This window comes from Fulmarus glacialis, unplaced genomic scaffold (assembly GCF_000690835.1).
Source record: "Fulmarus glacialis isolate BGI_N327 unplaced genomic scaffold, ASM69083v1 scaffold2118, whole genome shotgun sequence".
NCBI lineage: Eukaryota > Metazoa > Chordata > Aves > Procellariiformes > Procellariidae > Fulmarus > Fulmarus glacialis.
In genome coordinates, this window is record NW_009229936.1 from 1 (window position 1) to 20,000 (window position 20,000).

The following is a 20,000-nucleotide window of genomic DNA, read 5'->3' on the forward strand; positions in this document are numbered from 1 at the left end:
GGCTGCGGCGCCGCCCGTGAATTTTGGATAAGGGCTCGAGCTTTGTAAACGTTATGGTTCTTAGCGTGATGAGACCTTGAACTTTTTGGTTAACGCAGCGTAAATATACTTTTTTGACGCGGGCTGACATGATCACCTCACAGGCTGCCTTTACTTTTCAGTCCCTCTTTAAGTTTTGAGATTCCTGCATAGTTAAGCTATCTATGGCAAGAGAGATGTTTGAAATGTGTAAGGAAACACCGTTTCTCGGCAAAGGACCTCAGTCCTGAAGTTATTTGCTTTGTGACATTTGTTCTAAAATTAACTTTTTTCAGGTTGTCTACAATCAATGGCTTTAAAGTCATTGGCTTTGTATTCTCTTATTTATAAAAATACAGAAGTATGGGAAGTTGCATGTATTTCTTTCCTGTATTTAGGAAGCATTTAATTTGGATTAAATCCTGCTGCATAATCTCATGCGTTTGGGTTATATGTATGATTTTTATCATTACTTGCTTTTTAGGTTCAAGAAGACCTTCACAACCTTAAAGTTAAAGTGAAAAATATCAACTTGAAAGGAAATGTAAAAGCTGTGGATACTAGCGACTTCGAAACAGCAATTGAAAGAACTGAACTTGGGCTGAGAGTAAGTAAAATGGAGCAGATCCAGAACATGATTCAGTTTTTGAGATTTCTGTCAGTAATTCACTTAGAGTACATGGGGCCATGTATTTGTCATCCTGCAAGATCCCCTTCTGATTAGCAAATGATGGGATTCATCAGCTGTTACAGTTCAAATGATGGCTTCCTCTTTTAGGTTGTCAGAATTAACTGATCTTGTGCCTCATACCATTAGCCAAAATCAGATTTAGTCCAACAGAAGCACAAAGCCTATCAACTTTTCAGTCAAGTGAAGATTTGGATTGCTAAATTAACTGAGTTAAATAAATTTAATATCCCTCATACCTGTGTAATAGTCTAAACATTATTTTTTTCCCTCTAACAGAAACATGCTGAAAATTATTTAAATGCTATAAACAGAGAAGTGTTAACTATTTCTTCTACTGATAATAAAGAAGTACATTCAAAAGAGCCCCCTAAATGGTAAGTGAAACTGCTGTTTTATTGCAGAGACAAATGCAAGCAGCAAGACAGAAAAACTGTGGTATCAGAATCTCGTAAAGCAAATGTAAGTATTGGCTCCGATTATTTTGGTCACTTGCTATTTTGGTTTTATTTTGTTTAAGTTAAAAAACCATACAAAAGTAAATGCAGATCTAAGTAGCTACAGCAACCTTTTGCTAACTCCTGTGATTTTTTTCATTAAACACAAATTTAAATAAAAATATAGTATTTCAGATTCAACCAGATAGAAGCAGTATGGGTTTAATAGGTAAAATCAAAGTAATTTTTAATTTTAATTTTGTTTCTTTCTAAATCAGGGGCCTTCATTTTGGTGCTACTCAGAAACAGCTTATTTTACCACGAGTACCTGTTGAGCCAGTGACTGTCCAGGCATACAGCAAATCAGCACTACGTGTTTGTCAAAGTTCACAGGTCTGAAATAACATATTACTTACTCTGCCAGAGACCCCATTAAATGAGACTGGTGTCTTGTAGGTTACCAGTTGATCCCATAATGTGATGTTCTGACTCCACATGGATTCAGTTTTTGATAATATACCATCTATGACTGAATGTGTTAAAAAATTCTCAGTAGAATGAGTGGGCTGAGAGATAGGAGCCTTCTCCCAGCCTCACAGTCCAGATAAAATCTAAGTTAGGAAAGACTTCAGTATCATCATGGGTGCATCCACAAACCTTCCATTCTTTATTTCCACCCCCCCACAAGTATATTGTTAAAGAGTTCTGAAACTAAGTGTTTGTTCAGCTTTAAGGTCCCAGTCCTGCAAATACCATATGCTTAACTGTGATTCTGCAAGTAACGTGACTAAAATAAATGGAACTGTATATTGGAATAGCATGAGTACAGATATAAATGTTTGTGGTGTTTCAGGCTGAAAGTGGTTCTTTTTTTTGTTTTTGCGTAAAAGATATGGCAAATTGTGGGAAAGACTTCTATTCATGTATAGGGTAGTCACCTCTATGATAAATATATGTTTTCTCCTTGAAATCTGATTTTTTGCTGTTTCTATAAATGAAATCCTTGTAAAATCATTTAAAGCCTTCTTAAAATGTTTGTATCTGAAGTATTTTTGCTTTTTTATTCAAAGCTGTGAATTTTGACTGGTGAGTTTAAGGTGGTTTCCTCAAACATATTTTAAAAAAAAAAGAAGGTAATTAGTTGATTTGAAAAATACCCATTGTCACAATTTTGAGTTATTACTGTTTAAATTCAAGGGAGCTTTGAGTGAGAGAGAACCTTAAGAAGAGGCTCTCTGTAGTTCTAAGACTGTTACCAGAAGCTAAGGATTGAAGCTACTTGAAATGGTATAACCAGAATGAGCAGCCTAACACTTACACTGCTGATTATCTTGTAAAAGAAACCCCCATAAAAAGAAGAATTAAAATATTGCTTACTCTTGAAATTATGGATAAGGTGCAATGAGATGTCTGATTTTTTTTTTTTCAGCCAGTATTCCAACCCTGTCCTATATGAATACACTTACATTGTGAGGGAAAAAAAAAAAAAATCTGAGTTCAGCTACTCTGTAAACTCTGTATTATCTATGGTCTTTCAACTCTTCGTGTGCACCAATGAGCTTAATTTACAGTGGAGCACATGCTCTGTCCTGCCTTGACTTTCTCTTTGTCTTTTCATTTCTGGTATCTATGGTATCTGCTTAGAAATGCATATCTAGTGACACACAAGCTAGTCCTAATTTCGCATTATAAAGAAAATGGCAAACAGTGCTGTTTTGCCAGCTGTTCTACATGCCCAGCATGCCAACATAAAAAGCTTTTATTATTAAATAGTTGTGAAATCCAGCTGGGAAATTATCACCTACAATTCCTTACTTCCTGTCTTTTCCTTACTTGTAGCTATAAACAGTTTTGGTTTTTCTAAGCATACTTTGGTGTTTTTCAAAATTCCTTTCCACTCAAAGGAAATACTAGTGAACTGAATAGTTTTGTGTTCACAGATAGCATTTCCACGTACGTAGGCTTGAAGAAACCAGCGTTTCAACTCGTAGTGGTTCTGAGAGAAATTAATAATTCACGCAAGTAATATTTTTGTGCTTTGCAGTCCATAGTATGCTGTGCAAGAGTAGAAATGGAGCATAAGTTGTGTTTGTAGTAGTTAGGATGAAACAAGGTTGGAGTCAAATAAGCACAGATGCTATTTTCACATATGCATTGCTAGAATACTTGTCATATGGGAAATAGCTTGCCCACAGGTGTCAGAATAGGCTTAAAATTATTGTTTACTCACAAGTACAGTATTTCTGAGTCATATCAGCAGCTGGATAAGACTCTGCAAATCTAGTTCATAGGGGGAATTGTGAAGCGCTGTCCCCTTCCCGCTCCCCCCCACTATGCGTTGTAATTGGATTTCTTCTTCTAATAAAACTTGAGAACCATAAAGAGGTGTCGTCTTTATGCAGTAATTGTAACACCTCTGTATAGCAATGGATGAAAAAGATATTTTTATCCATAACTGGTAGGAGCACAGGTTAATTTTTTTTTAAAAAAACATGCTTAATTGAAAACACCTGAACTGATGCTTGTGCAGCTTTGTTTTTTGGGGGTTTTTGTTTTTTCTAAAAGTTGATACTTTCTGTGACATTCTGAATACACAGTAGAAGGTAATATTCTTTCATCATTAACAGAGTTAAAGATGTAAATGAAAAGATGTTTCTAGGGGCCTCTAGAATATGCAAATAACATAAATAGCTAGACATGAAAAGTGGTTTAGTTACCAATAATAGATTGTTTCAAAAGTTAATATAATGTAGTCCATTCATAAAGGAATTGGACTCTGTTAGAAACCACGCACCACATGCATCTGCAAAACAGAATTACCTAGTGAATCAGATTTGTTGGCTTACTACATGATAAAAATGCCCTCGACTCTGAAATGACTCTTGTGTTGAAGTAGAACAAGATTTGAACCATGTAACTGTACTGAACACGTCAACCTGTTCTGTATGCTCCAGTATACTCCATGTTAATAATTGAGCACAATAATTCTCATTCTCCTTGAGCATTATATTAGTAATAATGCCTATTTGCCTTGCTATTCTCATCATCTTCTTGTTCTGCATCAAGATGGTTCAAGATAGCTTAAATTTTAGACTTTGGATAATACAGATGCATGGATAATGTAGATGGAAGAGACCTATGATACCATCTACACCAGCTCATGCATATGTAGAATTGTCACTTGCCATACATCTAAGCTGACAAAGAAACTTTTATCAGTTTTTTTATTAAGCATTTCAATTCTTCTTATCCTGAGTGGAATCTGCCACTCCAGCATTGATCATTTCACTGTCAATCTGAGTGGGGAGTCTGCACTGTGAATCATCTCCCATTTTAATTGAGAAGGTACTCAGTTTTCCCCCAATTCTTGTTTAATAGCACAAGCAGTTTCTCTTCTGTACAGTGGTGTGTTATAGTAATAAAATAAATACTACAAAATCACTGATGAGGTGAAAATTGAACTTTCTGTCTCTGTGCAGCCATGTGGGTAAAAGAGTAATTGGTTTGGATAATAACTTTTGTTCTTACAAACCCAAATCTAAATGAGTGTCTCATTGATACATCTGCTTGTAATTACTATCAAAAGAAGAGAATATACTGTGCAGATAAATAAATTAAACCATTTTTAGTGCTTTCGCAAAGTAATACAATTGTTTAATAGTTCAAATAGACCTCTAATGATTCTTAGACTTTTTATGGCATATTTTGTTTGTCAAAAAATAGAGTTCTCATGAATTTATTTTTACATTTATGCAATAGAAGTATCAGCAGAGACTTCTTGTGTATAAATATATTTAGTTGGATCTTACTACGTAAGGGAGCTTTTTGTATTCCTGTATCCACATAATGAGAATTAAGCGCATATGCTGCCAGGCCCCCAGCTCCTCTGAATTACCTTACCTCTGTTGACTTCTCTGGTGATGCATTAGTTTCTGCCATTTGAAGATTCTTCCTTATTCAGCATTTGTTGGTAAATAAACCCTGTTGGGTGCAGAGTCTAGTTAGCAATTAGTTATTGTAGTAAAAGTGTTGGGAGATACTACTACACTTGATACAGATCCAGGTGTAAACTAAAGCACGTACATTAAGATGAACCAAAATGTTTTCAACTTAAGAAACTTCTACTCTAGTAAAAATATATGCCATCACTTCTGGCTTTTATAGAAAATGTATGTGCTTTAGATACTACTTATAACAAGAAGAAACTTTAAAAATCTTTTTCTGTCCATTGGGATTTAAATCATAATAATTTCTATTAGCAAAATAGTTGAATCCATTCCATGCAGATAACACAGTACATTAAGCAACCGCTATGTTTTAATTCTTATTACTTTTATTTCCTCATTTACTTAAAAGCAAGTGCTCTATCTGTATTGAGTCAATGGGCCATAATCGATCCAAAGAAGCTGTTCTGTTCCATCAGGTCAATGATTCCTGAATTAAAGTCTCTGGCAAACACGGTCAAGGTAGTTTGGACTCTTATTATCATCTGTGGGAAGAATGCACATGTAAGACCCTCCCAATAGATAGGGTGTGTATAAAACATTTGTTATAACACAGGTAAATGGAATTCACAAATTACCTACGTTGATCAAGTGAGTCAAACCTGATTGTCCTTTCTACTCAAAGTTTAACTCAAAAGTGCACAAATTTGGAAATTTCAGAGCTTGTAATGAAATTAATAGACCAAATTTTGGCAAAAGCGTATATGTGAATAGTAGTTGTATGCCTTGCTAAGTCATCCATCTAATCAAAAGGCATTTTTTCATTGTTTGCCCAGTTCTGTGTGGACGCTCAAATAACAGGAATTTTTATCATAATTTTGCAAGTTTATGAATATGTTAGCTAATTCCTGTTTATAAACACTTCTGTCCTAGTGCAGTTATTTTAAGACTATGCATATTATATATTTCAGCAGCAGCTGGAAATGGATATGAAAATTATGCTTGATCCAGAGAACATCAATAATAAAGCTGTTTTAAAAAAACAGAACTACAAGACCAGGTTGCCACTTATAACTAAGAAAAAATCTGCTCCTGTAAGTAATTTGTATTATCTTATGGGCTTATTATATGCATTACTTTTCACTATTAATGTTAGTACATATCAGATCTAAATAAAAAAGATTAAATACCTTATAATTTCCTCCTTTTTGACATTGATATGTAACAATCAAAACATTTTGAGTGACAATACTGGAGAAAACAAACCTGTAGCATAACAGGTTTAGGTAGCAAGACCCCAATCCAGCAAAAGTATAAGTACACATGGGAATGTGCATGGTAAGTAATCTCAGTAAAATCAGGGAGTGAAGATAAGCAAACCAGAGCTTGTGGAGTTTAGGAAGTGACGCAAAGATCAAGGAAGAAGTAAAAGGGGTTTTGCTGACAAGAATGGGCTTTCAGTTGTTCATTCTATGACCATTTCTTAAAAAGACAAGAATACATTCTGTTTTCCAGTGATAACAGGATCATTAGGAATGAGTGAAAAATGCTTGTACTTTGTTTTGATGATCTTTTTAATTGACTTTTTTTAAAAAAGCAATCGTGCCACAGGATTGCTGACACTGACCAGAAATCAGTGTCACTGAATCAAAAAAATAGGGGTTATACTGAAAGAGAATCAGAATCCTAGAGTGACTACATGAATTTAGGTGTCGTTTACATCTTATTTTTCTGACATGGTTTGGGAGGGAATGTCAAGTTCTACTTCTCCATGCTGAGAGCGCTCACTTTGGAATGTGAGGGACAGATTCAGGTCCTTCCTTTCTATATGGAGATATTTCCATGTCTTGTAGATCCCAAGTGTCCTCACTGTCAAGCTACAAGGTATTCTGCAGCACAGCCTTTCTTTTATCTCTAGTCAAGCTGTTTCCCTTAGTACAAAACAATATCTACCAAAGCTGAGACTGAGCACTTCCACAACGCTCTCCTAAGAGTACCCTGACTAGAATCCATCAAATCACCCTTCTCAATTCTTTCTGGTCTGAGAATGTTCAAGTTGTGTAAGATTAAGTTTTGATTCTTCCAAATTTGTGTTCTGTAACCGCTGCTCCTCTTAAATAAACAAATGAACATGAAGATGACATTTTCTGCAAAGTATGCTTTTAAAAAAATTTAATAGGCACAGACATCCCTCCAAAGATCAATTATGTTCACAAATTCAGCACAGCACTGTGGTCCACATGAAAGAATATGCCCAATGGTCTCACACAAGGATGCTCTTCTACAATTTAATTTATGTAATAGAAGCATTATGCAGCAAGCCCAGTGCTATAAGAGACATTCTAGGGTATTTGGTTTTAAACAGCATAAATAGAATCTGTGAATGGCACAGCTGTAAGCTGCCACTTATAAAAAATGATTTTTGAAAGCTGTTGCCCAGACTAAGAGGTGATTTGTCTAACCCTGTGATATAGAGTTAATTAGAAAAAAGCATCATGGCTAATAGCTTTTTAGAACCACTCTACAACACTCACAGAGAGGAATATTATACTACTGCGGAGAGCCATGTGTTTTACCACTCTCACTGAAACATAGACTGATCAGAGAAAACTTAAATTACAAACATTTAGTGAAAATTAGTCAAGCTCTCTGATACATATTTACAGTTGCTAAGGAACTGTTTATGACACGGAGATGGGCTGAAAAAACAAGTAGGTATTTCCTATCTCTAATTTATTCTACAGCTTTTACTGAAGCTTTTTAGAAGTTTTTGAATCCCATGACACAATCTGTGTTTTGAAATGTTCTAGCTTCACTGGGGGTAAAATTTTGCAATTAGATTTTCAAAATCCACTACTGAGATTGTGAATTAAGACATTTTTGTTAAATGTGATCTATACTAGCACTTAGAGGAATGATAGTTAGAGATCCCCAATAGTAACTAAAATAAATTGATGTGTAGATGCAGGTCTAAAATTATATGGTCTTTAGTTTTGAAAAAAATATCAATTAAAGTAGCCTCAAGAATTAAGTTAGGTGCTACCTACCCTATTTTTACTAATCAGCCATTAGAGGGCAATATTTGTACGCACACATGCAGGCACACACACGTATACCCATGTACATGCTGTACATATGTACATAAGTTCAAAGATTATCTCCCAAAAAAATCAGTAGCAGAAGGACTCTCATTGAAGTAAATTAAAAACTAATTGCTTGGTTAACTGCATTCAGGTTTTTTCCAAGAGTTGTCAGCATCTGAATTTTCAAGGAGACCTGAGCATTTAAAAATGTGATGAGATTAAAAACACACTGGTTTTGAGGTGACTAGATAGGTCAAGCACAAATCTACACGGACTTTTTATTATCCTGCCATTTGAGTAGTTTGAAAAATTATTAGTAAGGATCTCATTGTTTCATGAAAAATGTCTTCTTTTCTTGCTCTTTTGGTATTGTAAAATTGCTGACGCTGGATTTTATGACAGAAACTAAGAACAATTAACTGTTGCCCTTTTGTACTTTTTGGGGTCTGAGAAGCACTAATGCTTCATCCTCTGTAAAGTTCTGTAGTTATCTTAAAATGAGGACTGTAATTCTGTTTGAAACACCATGGGCAGACTGGGCATCACTTTATTTTGTAGCCTATATCTGGATAACAAATGAAAAATGATAAGTAGATAATTATTAAATATGTATACTTCCCATGGAATATCTAGCAAAACAAATAGTAATCTGAATTGCAGCAAAAATAATTCTGACGAACTGCTGCAAGAGTAGAAAAGATTCACAACTATACCTTTCGTTTTCATAGGACTGCTGTTCTTTTATAGAATTATACTGGCACTTTGGTCCTTGTTTTCTTATAAATGTATATTATACTGTAAACTTGGAACCTTTTAATTTATTCATGAGGTAGAATTTAATATGGTGATGATTTCTAGCCTTTGAGTTGCATCTTATATAGTGTGGCTCTAATGGTGATGGCAGTGATTCTGTGTTCTGTTTGGGGTTTTTTTTAAGCTAACTTATTTGAGCACAACCATTCTAGTCATATCGTCAGTTATTCATTCTTTATTCAGTATTTGCATCATGCTAATCACTAATGCTTATCAGCGAAAGTCTATTCATTTCCAAAATTATAAAGTAAGGCAAAACAGGGCAATTATTTTCATTTCAAGTGACTAGAAGAAGTTGTAGAAGAAAAACAGGTCTTTTGGTCCTCAAAACCTGATTGTGTTTTAAACTTATGCATATGGCTATAATTACAGTCAAAGCATAATTTGGCAGTGGTAGCAGAATGAGACTTAAACAAGTCGATGTTGCTCTACAGTAATTCAAAACAAGCTTGTTGCATTTATATTATGGTATGTAATCATAATAACCAGCACAGTGAATTAATAAAATCTTTTTGTCACTAAAAATAAAAAGGAAATAATTGGTGAGATAGCGTTAACTTAACAGATGACTATAGTCAGCATCCTTTCAACCTAGAAATGGGAATGTGAAGGTCACCCCCATCTCAGATGACAAACGTAGAACATTTTGTTGGTAAACAAATTAATCTTTTGAAAGGTCACCATTTGTTTTAAGTTTTTATCCAGTTCTTGTCATCTGGAATTGGAGATTGACTGTCATTTTGCTAGGTAGGGGTGCAGCCGAAGCTGCTGAAGCTGTTTCTGTGCATATCAGCATTCCTTGACAAAACTCAGTGCCTGATTGTGATGCTATGGGCTGCTGGTTTACAGCTGTCTCCGGACAAGAATGGAGGCCCACCCCTGAATTCCAATAAGTTGGTCCTGCATAGTCTGCCTCGTGCAAGCTGGCCCTTTGCCCACAAGTAAAATGTATTGTAGTTCAAGCCAGCAATTATCTTTCTTACTTCCTTCTGTGCTGCTTCTGTTGCCTTTTTCAAAAAGCAGATGTGGGATTCACCAAAGTTCTCCATCTATTCTCGCTTGCACCTGTTATGACAGAATTTTGAAAGAGGTAAATTTCTGGGAGAGCTAGCGGCAGGCCGTCAAAGGAGCAAAGCTTGATTTTTCCAAGTACATGGAAAATTGACAGTTCAGAGCCATCTCTGGTTGCTTTAAGAGCTTAAAGTAGGTAAGAATAACATATGAGACCTGTTGGTGAAGATGCCTAGTTGCTCCATATTGAAGGTTCTATGTTGGGCTTTCCATTTAAATTGGACTTCATTTTCTGTAGATGAACAAAACCTGAGGGAAATAATATGTATGAATATCTTAGTATTACATCTAAGGGAAACTGTATTAATCATTAGGTAGATAAAAAGCTGGACTATGTAAATTGGAATGAGAAGGACAAATTTTAATTTTCTATACAGTTTTCGTACTCAGAAATCTTCTTGAATAAAAAGACAACCAGTCATAAAAATTGTTCATGTTTTAAATCTCTCATAGAGACTGTTACAAATTTGACTCATCTGATTTTAGAATAGTTCCACTGACACTGGTAAGAATTTGTCCTCTACTTAGCATTCAGTATTTCTGCATTGAATTCCACGTGCTGGTTCTTAGACTCGGAGGACCAAAGTTAGGTTATTTGAAACCAGAGTTAAACACTTTATTTATTTACTATTTATTACTGAGATTATTTGGCTTGATTGTAAGAACGAGATTCTTTTTCCCAATAGAAACTGATAGATGATGGAAGTGTGAGTGAAACAATTCTTTGATATTGCTTCCTTGCTTTGCTGCTCAGGGTGTAAATCAACAAAGGAAGAATGCATCCGTTTAGACTATAAGGCTGTGAAAGTATAAAATACAATGAAATCCTACAGTAATTCTCATCTAGACAAAACCAGATCTATTGTGGGTAGTAGACTCAAAATTGGACTTGATGTCCTACAGAGAGCCCTTCTAACCAACATTTCTGTTATTTCTGTGATTCTGTGATTGAGAGCAAAGAGTGAAAATCACTTAGCCACCTCTGCCTTTACTCCATTTGAGTTTTTTACAATCTGAACTGATTTTCTCCCATTGCTCAAAACTTACCTCTTTCTCCTGCATGAACAGCAGGCTTTGTTGATTTGTAACCACTTATGGGACAGACCCACTGAAGGCTCTCAGTATCCTTCCATATTGACATAGAAATTCTTTCTGAATTAGTTATCAAAGCAACTTTGTACCTCTCTCAGAGTAAGTTTGTCCAAACCATACTTTCTTAGCTTGCTTGTATGATATCATGACCAGGTAGCTTCAAAAGCCTTGCTGAAGTCAAGAAGTAGTACTTTTTCTTCCCTGTTGACAACACTTGCTAACCTGTTGTAGAAAAAAAAATCAGATTGGTCTGACAAATTTGATCTTAACGGGTTCAAGTTGCTCATTTATTTGTTACTTTCCAGATGCTTATAATTAGCTTGTTTCGTTATTTGTTTAAAAAGTTTTCCAAGAATTGTAATTAAACCAATAGGGCTAGAATTTCTCAACACATCCTTTGCCCCTTTCTAAAGATAGGCATTATGCTCTTTTCCAGTATTCTAGTATATTTTCCATTCTACATGAGTCCCACCAGCAGTTCTGAGATTGCTTTAGACTGTTGTTTAAGTATCCTAGAGTGTATTTTGTCAGGACCAGCCAGTTTGAAAACCTCTGAGCACTATCTGATCTGTTTTGCACTTAAGGTAGCCTGAGACCTCTTCCCTTTTGCACTACAATTAAGTCAGTTGATTCTACTCATAACTAGCTGCTTTTTTTAATGATAATTATGAATGTACTTAATGATGTCATTTTTTTTATTACCCGTAAGTTTCTTCCTACTTGCATCTCATTTTGTCTTACCCGTTTAAGCAAACAAGAAGCAGTTATGGGTATGCCCACTTTCTGTTTTCTGTATGCTTTTGTCTTCTTTTGAGATCAATGAAGAACATAGGATTTATCAACTTTGGTAACTTGCTATCCTTCCTATCCTGCTTTATCTCTGGAATAGTTTGACCTTGTTTCTGTAGTACATTTTATCTGTGGAACAGACTGTTCAGCGGAGTTCCAGTTTCCCTTAGACTTGCCTTCTACAAGTTCTTACCTGCCAGTTTCCTGAGCATATTGAAAACTGACCTTAGTTCCATTGATTCTATTTTGCTATGCTTCTTCCTTCCCTTTATAGGGATTATGAACTGCGTACATCAAATCTTGATAGGATCTTTTTAATAAAAAATATGAAGGTAGATGGCAATTTGGAGAAGATAATCATGAAATGATAGATTACTTTGTTATATATGTTTTCTACCATTACTATCAAGCCCTGTGGCTTTCTGATATTTGCTTACCAAATCTCATCCATCTAATCGTCCTGGATGATAAACTCTAGTTTTGATACATGATAGTACTCATCTTTTCTCTGTATTTAATACTAGTCTCTATTCTTTTACTGGGGGAAAAACATATTTATAAACATATTTTAAAAAAGAAGTTGTTCTAGTTAAATATTGCTGTCTAGGTAAAAAGAAAACAAATGGAGAACTAATCAGAAAATCCCTGTGGTGTTACAACAAGTGCCCTATTTAAAATGAAGCAAAAAGAAAAAAATCAGGTGGGAGAGGTTTATCCACAGGAGAAAAACACTTTAGAAAGGGTAATAGAATTGTTTTTCTCATGTCCCAGGTTAATTACACTCAGAAGTGCTTGAAATGAAAAAATAGTTTTTCAGCACACTCCAAGCATATTATCAGGCAAGTAAGCCTTAGTCTGCACTGCAAATTAAGTGCTCCCTTCCAACCCTATAAAACTGTACTTTAAAAGTACCCATGATGAAGCAGGCTGTGTGCTGACTTCAGTAAAGTATACTTGCTGAATCATAATCTTCATAACAAACTTCGCTAGAAGACATTATTCATGCAGGAAAATGTTTGAGGTTCCAATCACCTCGTAGCACTAACGGTTGCCAGAGAGGCAGCAGATAAGGTGCCTACGTGTTAGTGTTGGATAGAGTGTGATCCTTTGCTTCCATGCTGTTTTGGAATGTCTGTCTACACTACAAACATTAAAATGCTAGTTAGGAGCTCTCAGTTCTGGAATACATGGTATTAAATTCACTAAGTTTTGTGTTTATGCCATAAAAGCTGTAGGTGTGAGTCAAGGTTTTAAATTGTGCTGACATAAGCAGATGGAAGTCTATTGAAAACCTCTTAAAAAGATGGAATCTTTTAAATATCTTCTTAAGTTAAATCACTCAATAATGGTAATAAAACTATATAATGATGCTAAAAGTAAACGTTTTTCTTGCAGTACTTAATATTATTTTTATTATTTTTAAGGTCTTATTGTTGTAATTGAGTTGGCTTAATTTTAGTGAAAATAACTGAAGGATGAAAGCATTTTGTCAAATTTTGCTTTGATACCTCACTGAAGTCTTCCAGAGGGCAGCTAATGCAGCAGATAGGATGCTGAAAGAACATAGAAGAAGGGTGTACAGACTGGGTAGAATTTTCATAGGTGACTGTTTTGGGTCAGCTCCATAGTTCCACTATGTTGCCTGTACTATGTAATGAAGTGAATAGTAGTGGCACTGTGCAGTGTAAATGGGAGCTTAAATTACATTACAGTTGCATCTGTCCTTATTTTAACGTGACACCTGCCATGGACTTTATAGAAATTAAAGGATACAGCAAAGAAGAATTAAATCTCTATCTCTGGTTTAAAAAAAACCAACCAACCAAACAAAAAAACCCCAAACCTCTAGGCTGCTTTTGAACCCATACACTCCACCTGAATTGCTTTTCTTTGTAGCTTATTACATCACTACGAACACAAATGAAATACATATATTTCATAGTGCTGTTTATCATAATAAAACTCCTGGGATTTAAACTAGGTTAAAGCTGACCAAAAGTAAAATCAGTGCTGCTTTACCGATACAATAGCAATAGCCTGAAAAAGGAGTCACTGTTTAATTAAATTTCTTTCCTTTTATATATTTTTGTTGTGTCCTCAACAAACTGCTGGGGCTGAGAGTGAGTAGAAAAGTGTGGTTTATTATTCCCTTTTCTCAGTATCAAGCCACTTATATGCCAGCTGGTATAAAGTTAATCTTTGTTATATGCTTATTGCTATTTTCTTGGAACACAAGGACTTGAAGATTCATACATCTAGATCCCTTAAAGCATAATGCTTATAATGGCCACAACTAAAATGAGTGCCTGAAAGATTTCTCGGAAAGATTCTCCATTATGATAAAGCATATATATTTTCTATCTCCCTAATGTCTCTTGTGGACAGTGTTATTATACAAATTGGGAGGAAAAATTATAATAGTTTATTTTGATCTATCTCATTTCCCTATTAGGTTTATAAGCAGTTCTTTAGAATTGCCTATCCCTTTCTATAAAGTTGATTATTGATGTTATTCACTAATTATGACACAACAGCGCTCAAAGATCCCAATCGTGGCCTGGATCCTATTGTACTAAAAACTGTGCGCAAGCATGATAATCAGTCATTAAAACCTAGTATTTTAAACCAGGAAGTCCCAATGTGCTCTATAAAAGAGGTAAATGCCATTATTCCCATTTTGCAGATCTATCAATATTTCCTAGCTTTCTGATTTTATGTATTAATATTATTTTAAGGTAGTTTATCATTCATAATGAAATAATTTTTTAAAAGCAAATAAAAATTTCCAGCACATGGCATTAGGTTGTCTTCCATATAGCTCATCAGTAAGGTTCAAACATTTCTATCCAATGTAAGAATTTCTAACCATTACACTAATGGAGTAACTGCTAACAGACTGTCACCCACAAAAGCATGGGACACTTTTTTATTGGGCTTCACAGCTATTTGCTGACTAAAGATGAGACTGTGGGATCTTTAGGTGAGGGAGATGTGCCCTGTTGCATACAAAGCTGTTTGCTTCCTTTTCCCAGTCTGCCCCAGTTTCCACCTTTCCCATTTTTATCTTGCCCCAGTCTTTCTGTTCCTTGCAATTATCTTCTGAGACTGCTTCCAGAACATATCCTAATCTTATCTGCCTGATTCTCTGCTAGGCTCTTTGTCCAGCCTGTCCCAATGTTCTTTCCTAACCCTGCTGCCCCCAGGTCTTTCTCCTTGTCCAATCTGCCTGCTGGCTTTCCTGTTTGCTCAAAGACCCAGTATGCCCTTCCAACTACCTTTCTTCTTCTTAAGATTAATAATATATTCAGATCTGTCTGCTGGCACTTATTTACCCTGGTCATTCAAATTTAGTCGCTTCCTCCTTGGGTTGCCTGGACCCAGCATGAAAGTTACTGGAGAACCTGTAACGTTGCAGTTGCAGAGGAAGTTCTGAGCAGCTTGTATTAGAGCACACCCGATCCCTAGGTAGTTTAGTTGCTGAAACTAAGAAACCTTTATCTAGATTTCCAAAAAATCTGTTGACGGAGTAAAGTTTGATAGACTAGTGTTAAATTTTCATTTTGCTTCATAAAACATTTGAGTTTAAGTTGAATCTTTCATGTCTCTCTAGGTTTATCATTGTCTCATTTTTCTAGCATCAGCCAGGCAAGAGAAAACAATATAATCTTCTGCTGGTGGTGGCTCATTATCATCAAGTGAGAGATCTCAATGATGTTACTTGCCTTGAAGTTGCATGTGCTGTAATGTTTTAAACCCACTGAATATCTAGCTCTGTTTCTTTAGGAGTTGAGTACAACCCACATTGCAAATGGAATAGTGTGTGTATTTCTAGTCAGAAAGAAACTGAAGATACTTAGCATATTAGAGAGAGAAAAAATTGTTAGATGATAACACAGAGTTTTTGTATTTATAATACTGAAGTATAAGGTGGCAATATATTCTTTTCCCTGTGCAATGCTCTATATGTGCGAAAATAGTGTAACAAGAAGACACACCATATCGCTATCCCAAAGTGATGTGTGTCACTGCTTGAATTCCTGGCACTTAGACCCAGCAGGTTCCATTTTTTCAGGCAAGCACAGGTTAATTGGGGAAGTAAGGGAGCTTTAATCCCTACATTAGCACAGCCAGTGTGGCACATGTTTCCACATCACATTATCAGGCTGTGTCATTCCCTGCTGTCCTTGAGGAACCCTGAAACTTCAGAAGTCTGTGATACTTACTGTTTCCTGTAGTGGGAAGTGAGTAGTTTCACATATTTTTAATTCCATTGGTATTCTTCCCAGTAAAAATTTATTTACATATTTGAAAGTATTTCCTTTTCTCTTTGGTACCTTGCCTGTGTATGCATTTTATATATTCAAAGGCTGTTCTGTCAAGAAATATTATGTTTACACTATACTCATTAAAATTGAGCAAACTTTTTGCGATTCCTTTATTACCTAGTACACTGATGTTTTGCATAGCAGAAGTCACAAGACATCAATTGGATTTAATTAACTTTATTTTAAATTACTAAAGTAATGACAGTAGACAATACTGTAGCATGTTCATAAGTAGTAAAAGCAGTGCTTGCACTGTTACATTATTAAATCTTAATGAAACTATTCATAGCAGAAACTATATTTATTATTTATTATTGCGGGAGTAGAAAAGTGTGTCTTTGCAAATCCAGGATTTCTCTTTGTTGAAAGAAGATTCTGTCTCTTCCTAGATGTGTAGTCAGAAGACAGTGAAAGGTCATATGGTTAGCAACCTTTGGGGTTTGCCTTCCTCTCACCACATGGATTCTCCCTTACCCCTGTTAGAAGAAGATATAACGAAAGGTGAGTCACAGAAGCCCACCTGGGTACTGTTGCCACCAGATGTACGCTACATAAGCAGTGGCATTTGATGTTTGCAGCAGGTATCTGGTAATCAAATTTTCTGGCACCTCAAAACTTGTAAGAATTGTCATCTCAAATGTTGTAAAGGGTAGAGATCAAGTTCGGACTACTTCATCCATGTGGTAGCTAACTTAGGACATAGTATATGTTATGTTGAGTATCATCCTCCCTGAGTCAATTATCTTGTAATTTATGGAGTTCAGTTGCTACTGGAAAGAATTGTGTGTGATGGAGGATACTTGTATGACTAAATAACATGGTCAAAATAAACGGTCATGATTAATGTCTGGTTTTTAATCATTTGATCTCAACTAGACCTGCACTTGGACTATTTTAGCAATCGGTCCATATTCACGATTATGTGATTACATTGTGGTTTACAAGAACTAATTCTCATCCATTCTGTGTATTAAATTGCCATTGTATAAGCACATAATTCCTTCTCAGAATCAGCACCATTACAATATGTTTCATGTATTTGTCAGTTTTTATAGGCAAAGTTCACCTTCCTTGAAGGTAAAAAACTGAATATTGAAAGATAAGAATCTTTCAATAAAAGAAAACTGTTGCTTTTCTAGTGTTGATTTGGAATTGGAAGAACTTGAGTCTGCCTTTGTTTAATTCTTTCTTTATTGTTACTAATTTTTTTCTTTCATAGCTGGAATGTATATGAATTGTTCAGTAATGTCATCTTCGTGTAGGTATTCTGAGCCTAACTGAACAAAGGCTTATCCCTCCAGCAACAAAGATAACTCTCCAGACACATCCTGTTCTATCCAAAGCAGCGCCTTTCCATGAATTTCACAGGCATCACAAGAAGTCAGCTGTAGGTGAGTGCAAAGGATTGATAACAGCCATCAATTGCACCTCCAACTTCACTTTCAGGCCCTTGTTTTATATCACAAGGAAACAGCTGTCTAATAAGCACTCACTCAAATTCTTAAGAATACTAAGTGCATAAAGATGTACATGAGCATCCTGTGTCATGCAACTGAATGGGAATCAGATTTCTTCATCCCTTTGAGGATTTGGTCTCTGTTCATTTCTGAAATCCTGGTAGGTTCTTACCTGCATGTTTCATATTGTAAGCACCTGAGTCTGAAGATCTGACCATTGATGTTAGTGTAAAGCCAGTGTTACTGTAAGTCATGACTTAACATGACTTACAACAGCTGATCAAGCATCTGTTTTATTAATTTGTGTGATTAAATGAATGATTCCTAATAAGTGAATATACTATGGGCAATGGGATTCTGATCTATCACAAAGTATACCCAAAACTGTTGTTGCTACAGCTCCTTATGGCATATGACACCAGTATGGAAAGGAGCGTAAGCAAAATGAGCAGTGGGCTCAATAGCAATCCCATAAATTTGAAAAGTTCTCCTAGTGAAAAGGGGTGGTTGAAAACTAAAATTATATATGGAATAACCTGGAGTATAAGTGCTAATATTTTGACATTGTTATCCTGGGTATACTGTTGGCTGGCATATTACAAACTTTAAAACACTATAGATTAAAACTGTGATACATTTTCCAATAGCCTAATCGCAGTCTTCACAATAGCAACCTGTTATAGCATGATTTGGTTTATGGCCATCCAGTGGCATTCCTCAATGTTTTTTGGTGATAACTCCTGAAAATTGCAACCTGCTTGGATGTGAGAGCAAACTGGAGCATGCCAGTACCTAATGGTAGGTGGTAGAATATCAATTTGATGCTGTTGTTGCACTTGTTTTAACAATGAAACCTGCGATCGATTTTTTTTTTCTTTTTTCTTTTTTTTTTTTTCTTTTTTCCTCCTTTGGTACAGGAGAGATTAGTAGTAGGGTGGATCCTGAGAATACAGACACCATCACCTTCCCAAACTCAAAGGAAGCAATTTATGGCAAGTATTCCTCTAGTAAAGATAACATTGCACCACTTCCATCCAGCAGCTCCATGGTTTCACCAAGGAAATCAAAGCCGGCGTGGACGTATCCAGCTCAACAGTTGGAATCTGAGCTGCAGATTCCCTCTCAGACACAGGTATTTAGACAGTGAGGATAATGAGTTTTTTATTCATGTTTTTAATACTGTCTTTACCAGAGATGGTTTAGGAATTGACTGTAAATCACTGGATTGGTACAGGAGGGTTTGAACGAAAGCTAGTAAATAGTAAATATTGAAATAAGTAGGAAATACTTTGTATATTGCCAGTTTCTACTTTCTCAAGTCTTCTACCTAAACTTGTCTGCTTTTTCACAGAATCTTAGAAAATAAGTCTAGAAAGGATGTTACGAGGTTATCTGGACCTCCAGGCAGAATTACCTGTACCTGTAATATTGCAGACAGATGTTTTTCTAACCTGTTCTGAAAACTTTCGGTGATAGCAACTCCACAGTCTCCCTAGGCCATCTGTTCCAGTACTTAACTAACTATCTTTACTGTTATAAAAGAGTTTTTTAATGTCTTGTCTAAATCTCCCTCACTGCAGTTAAGCAAATGTAGTGTTTCCCTTTATATTTACAGAAGACTATAGGGGAGTTTGACCTTGACTGCTTAATGCTTGCTGATTGTTCTTGATCCCCATGCAAAAGGGACATTTCTTTCTTTTTATGGCTAATTATTGTGTTCCATAGCAAACTGTCTGGAGTTTTGCTTGATCTTTCCGGACTTTTTGACTTTTGTGCCATTGAGGAGATCTGAAAATGAAAGAGGAGATCTGAAAATCAAAAATAAAGCAAACTTGGGAAATGGAGATCAATGAGTTATTAATGTAAATAAAAAGAATTACCTAAAAATAGTTTGAAAATAGTGCACTTAGATTGAAAATCAGAGCTAATGAGTTGCTGGCTAAAGTTGCCAGTAAATATGGAGTTCTGTTAAGAGGCAGGAACATGTCTATTCCAAGTTTTACCCCATTTGCATTTATATGGCAGGATGTTACCCATTCTCCTGGGATAAGTGGAGGCAGTCTCAGTGGAAGAATGCTATTGCGGTAACTTTCTGATTGTAGTCCAGTGAATCACTTAATTTTTATATTTGGTAAATCACGGATAGTTCCTCTGTGCAATTAATGTATTTCCATAAAAATGCTCATAATCTTGCATGACCTCTGAGGTCTTTGTTTGGCAATAGGTTTTATGGTAAAGATGGGCTAGACTTTGTAGTTATGATGTATAAATTAGTATGAGGAG

General features: G+C 35.6%; 1 protein-coding gene across 1 annotated transcript in view; it reads left to right on the top strand.

The window, feature by feature from the left end:
* Positions 1-502: 502 nt before the first annotated feature.
* The window catches only part of LOC104081316 (IQ domain-containing protein H-like), a gene marked incomplete at its 5' end in the record, with an annotated part of 51,374 nt that continues 31,876 nt past the window's right edge, over positions 503-20,000 (top strand). The window contains 8 exons of the mRNA XM_009584011.1: positions 503-625; positions 986-1,083; positions 1,422-1,536; positions 6,059-6,181; positions 15,571-15,675; positions 16,650-16,761; positions 17,523-17,651; positions 18,635-18,849. Of these exons, the coding sequence (XP_009582306.1) occupies positions 503-625; positions 986-1,083; positions 1,422-1,536; positions 6,059-6,181; positions 15,571-15,675; positions 16,650-16,761; positions 17,523-17,651; positions 18,635-18,849 (1,020 nt within the window). The remainder of the gene's footprint in view (positions 626-985; positions 1,084-1,421; positions 1,537-6,058; positions 6,182-15,570; positions 15,676-16,649; positions 16,762-17,522; positions 17,652-18,634; positions 18,850-20,000) is intronic.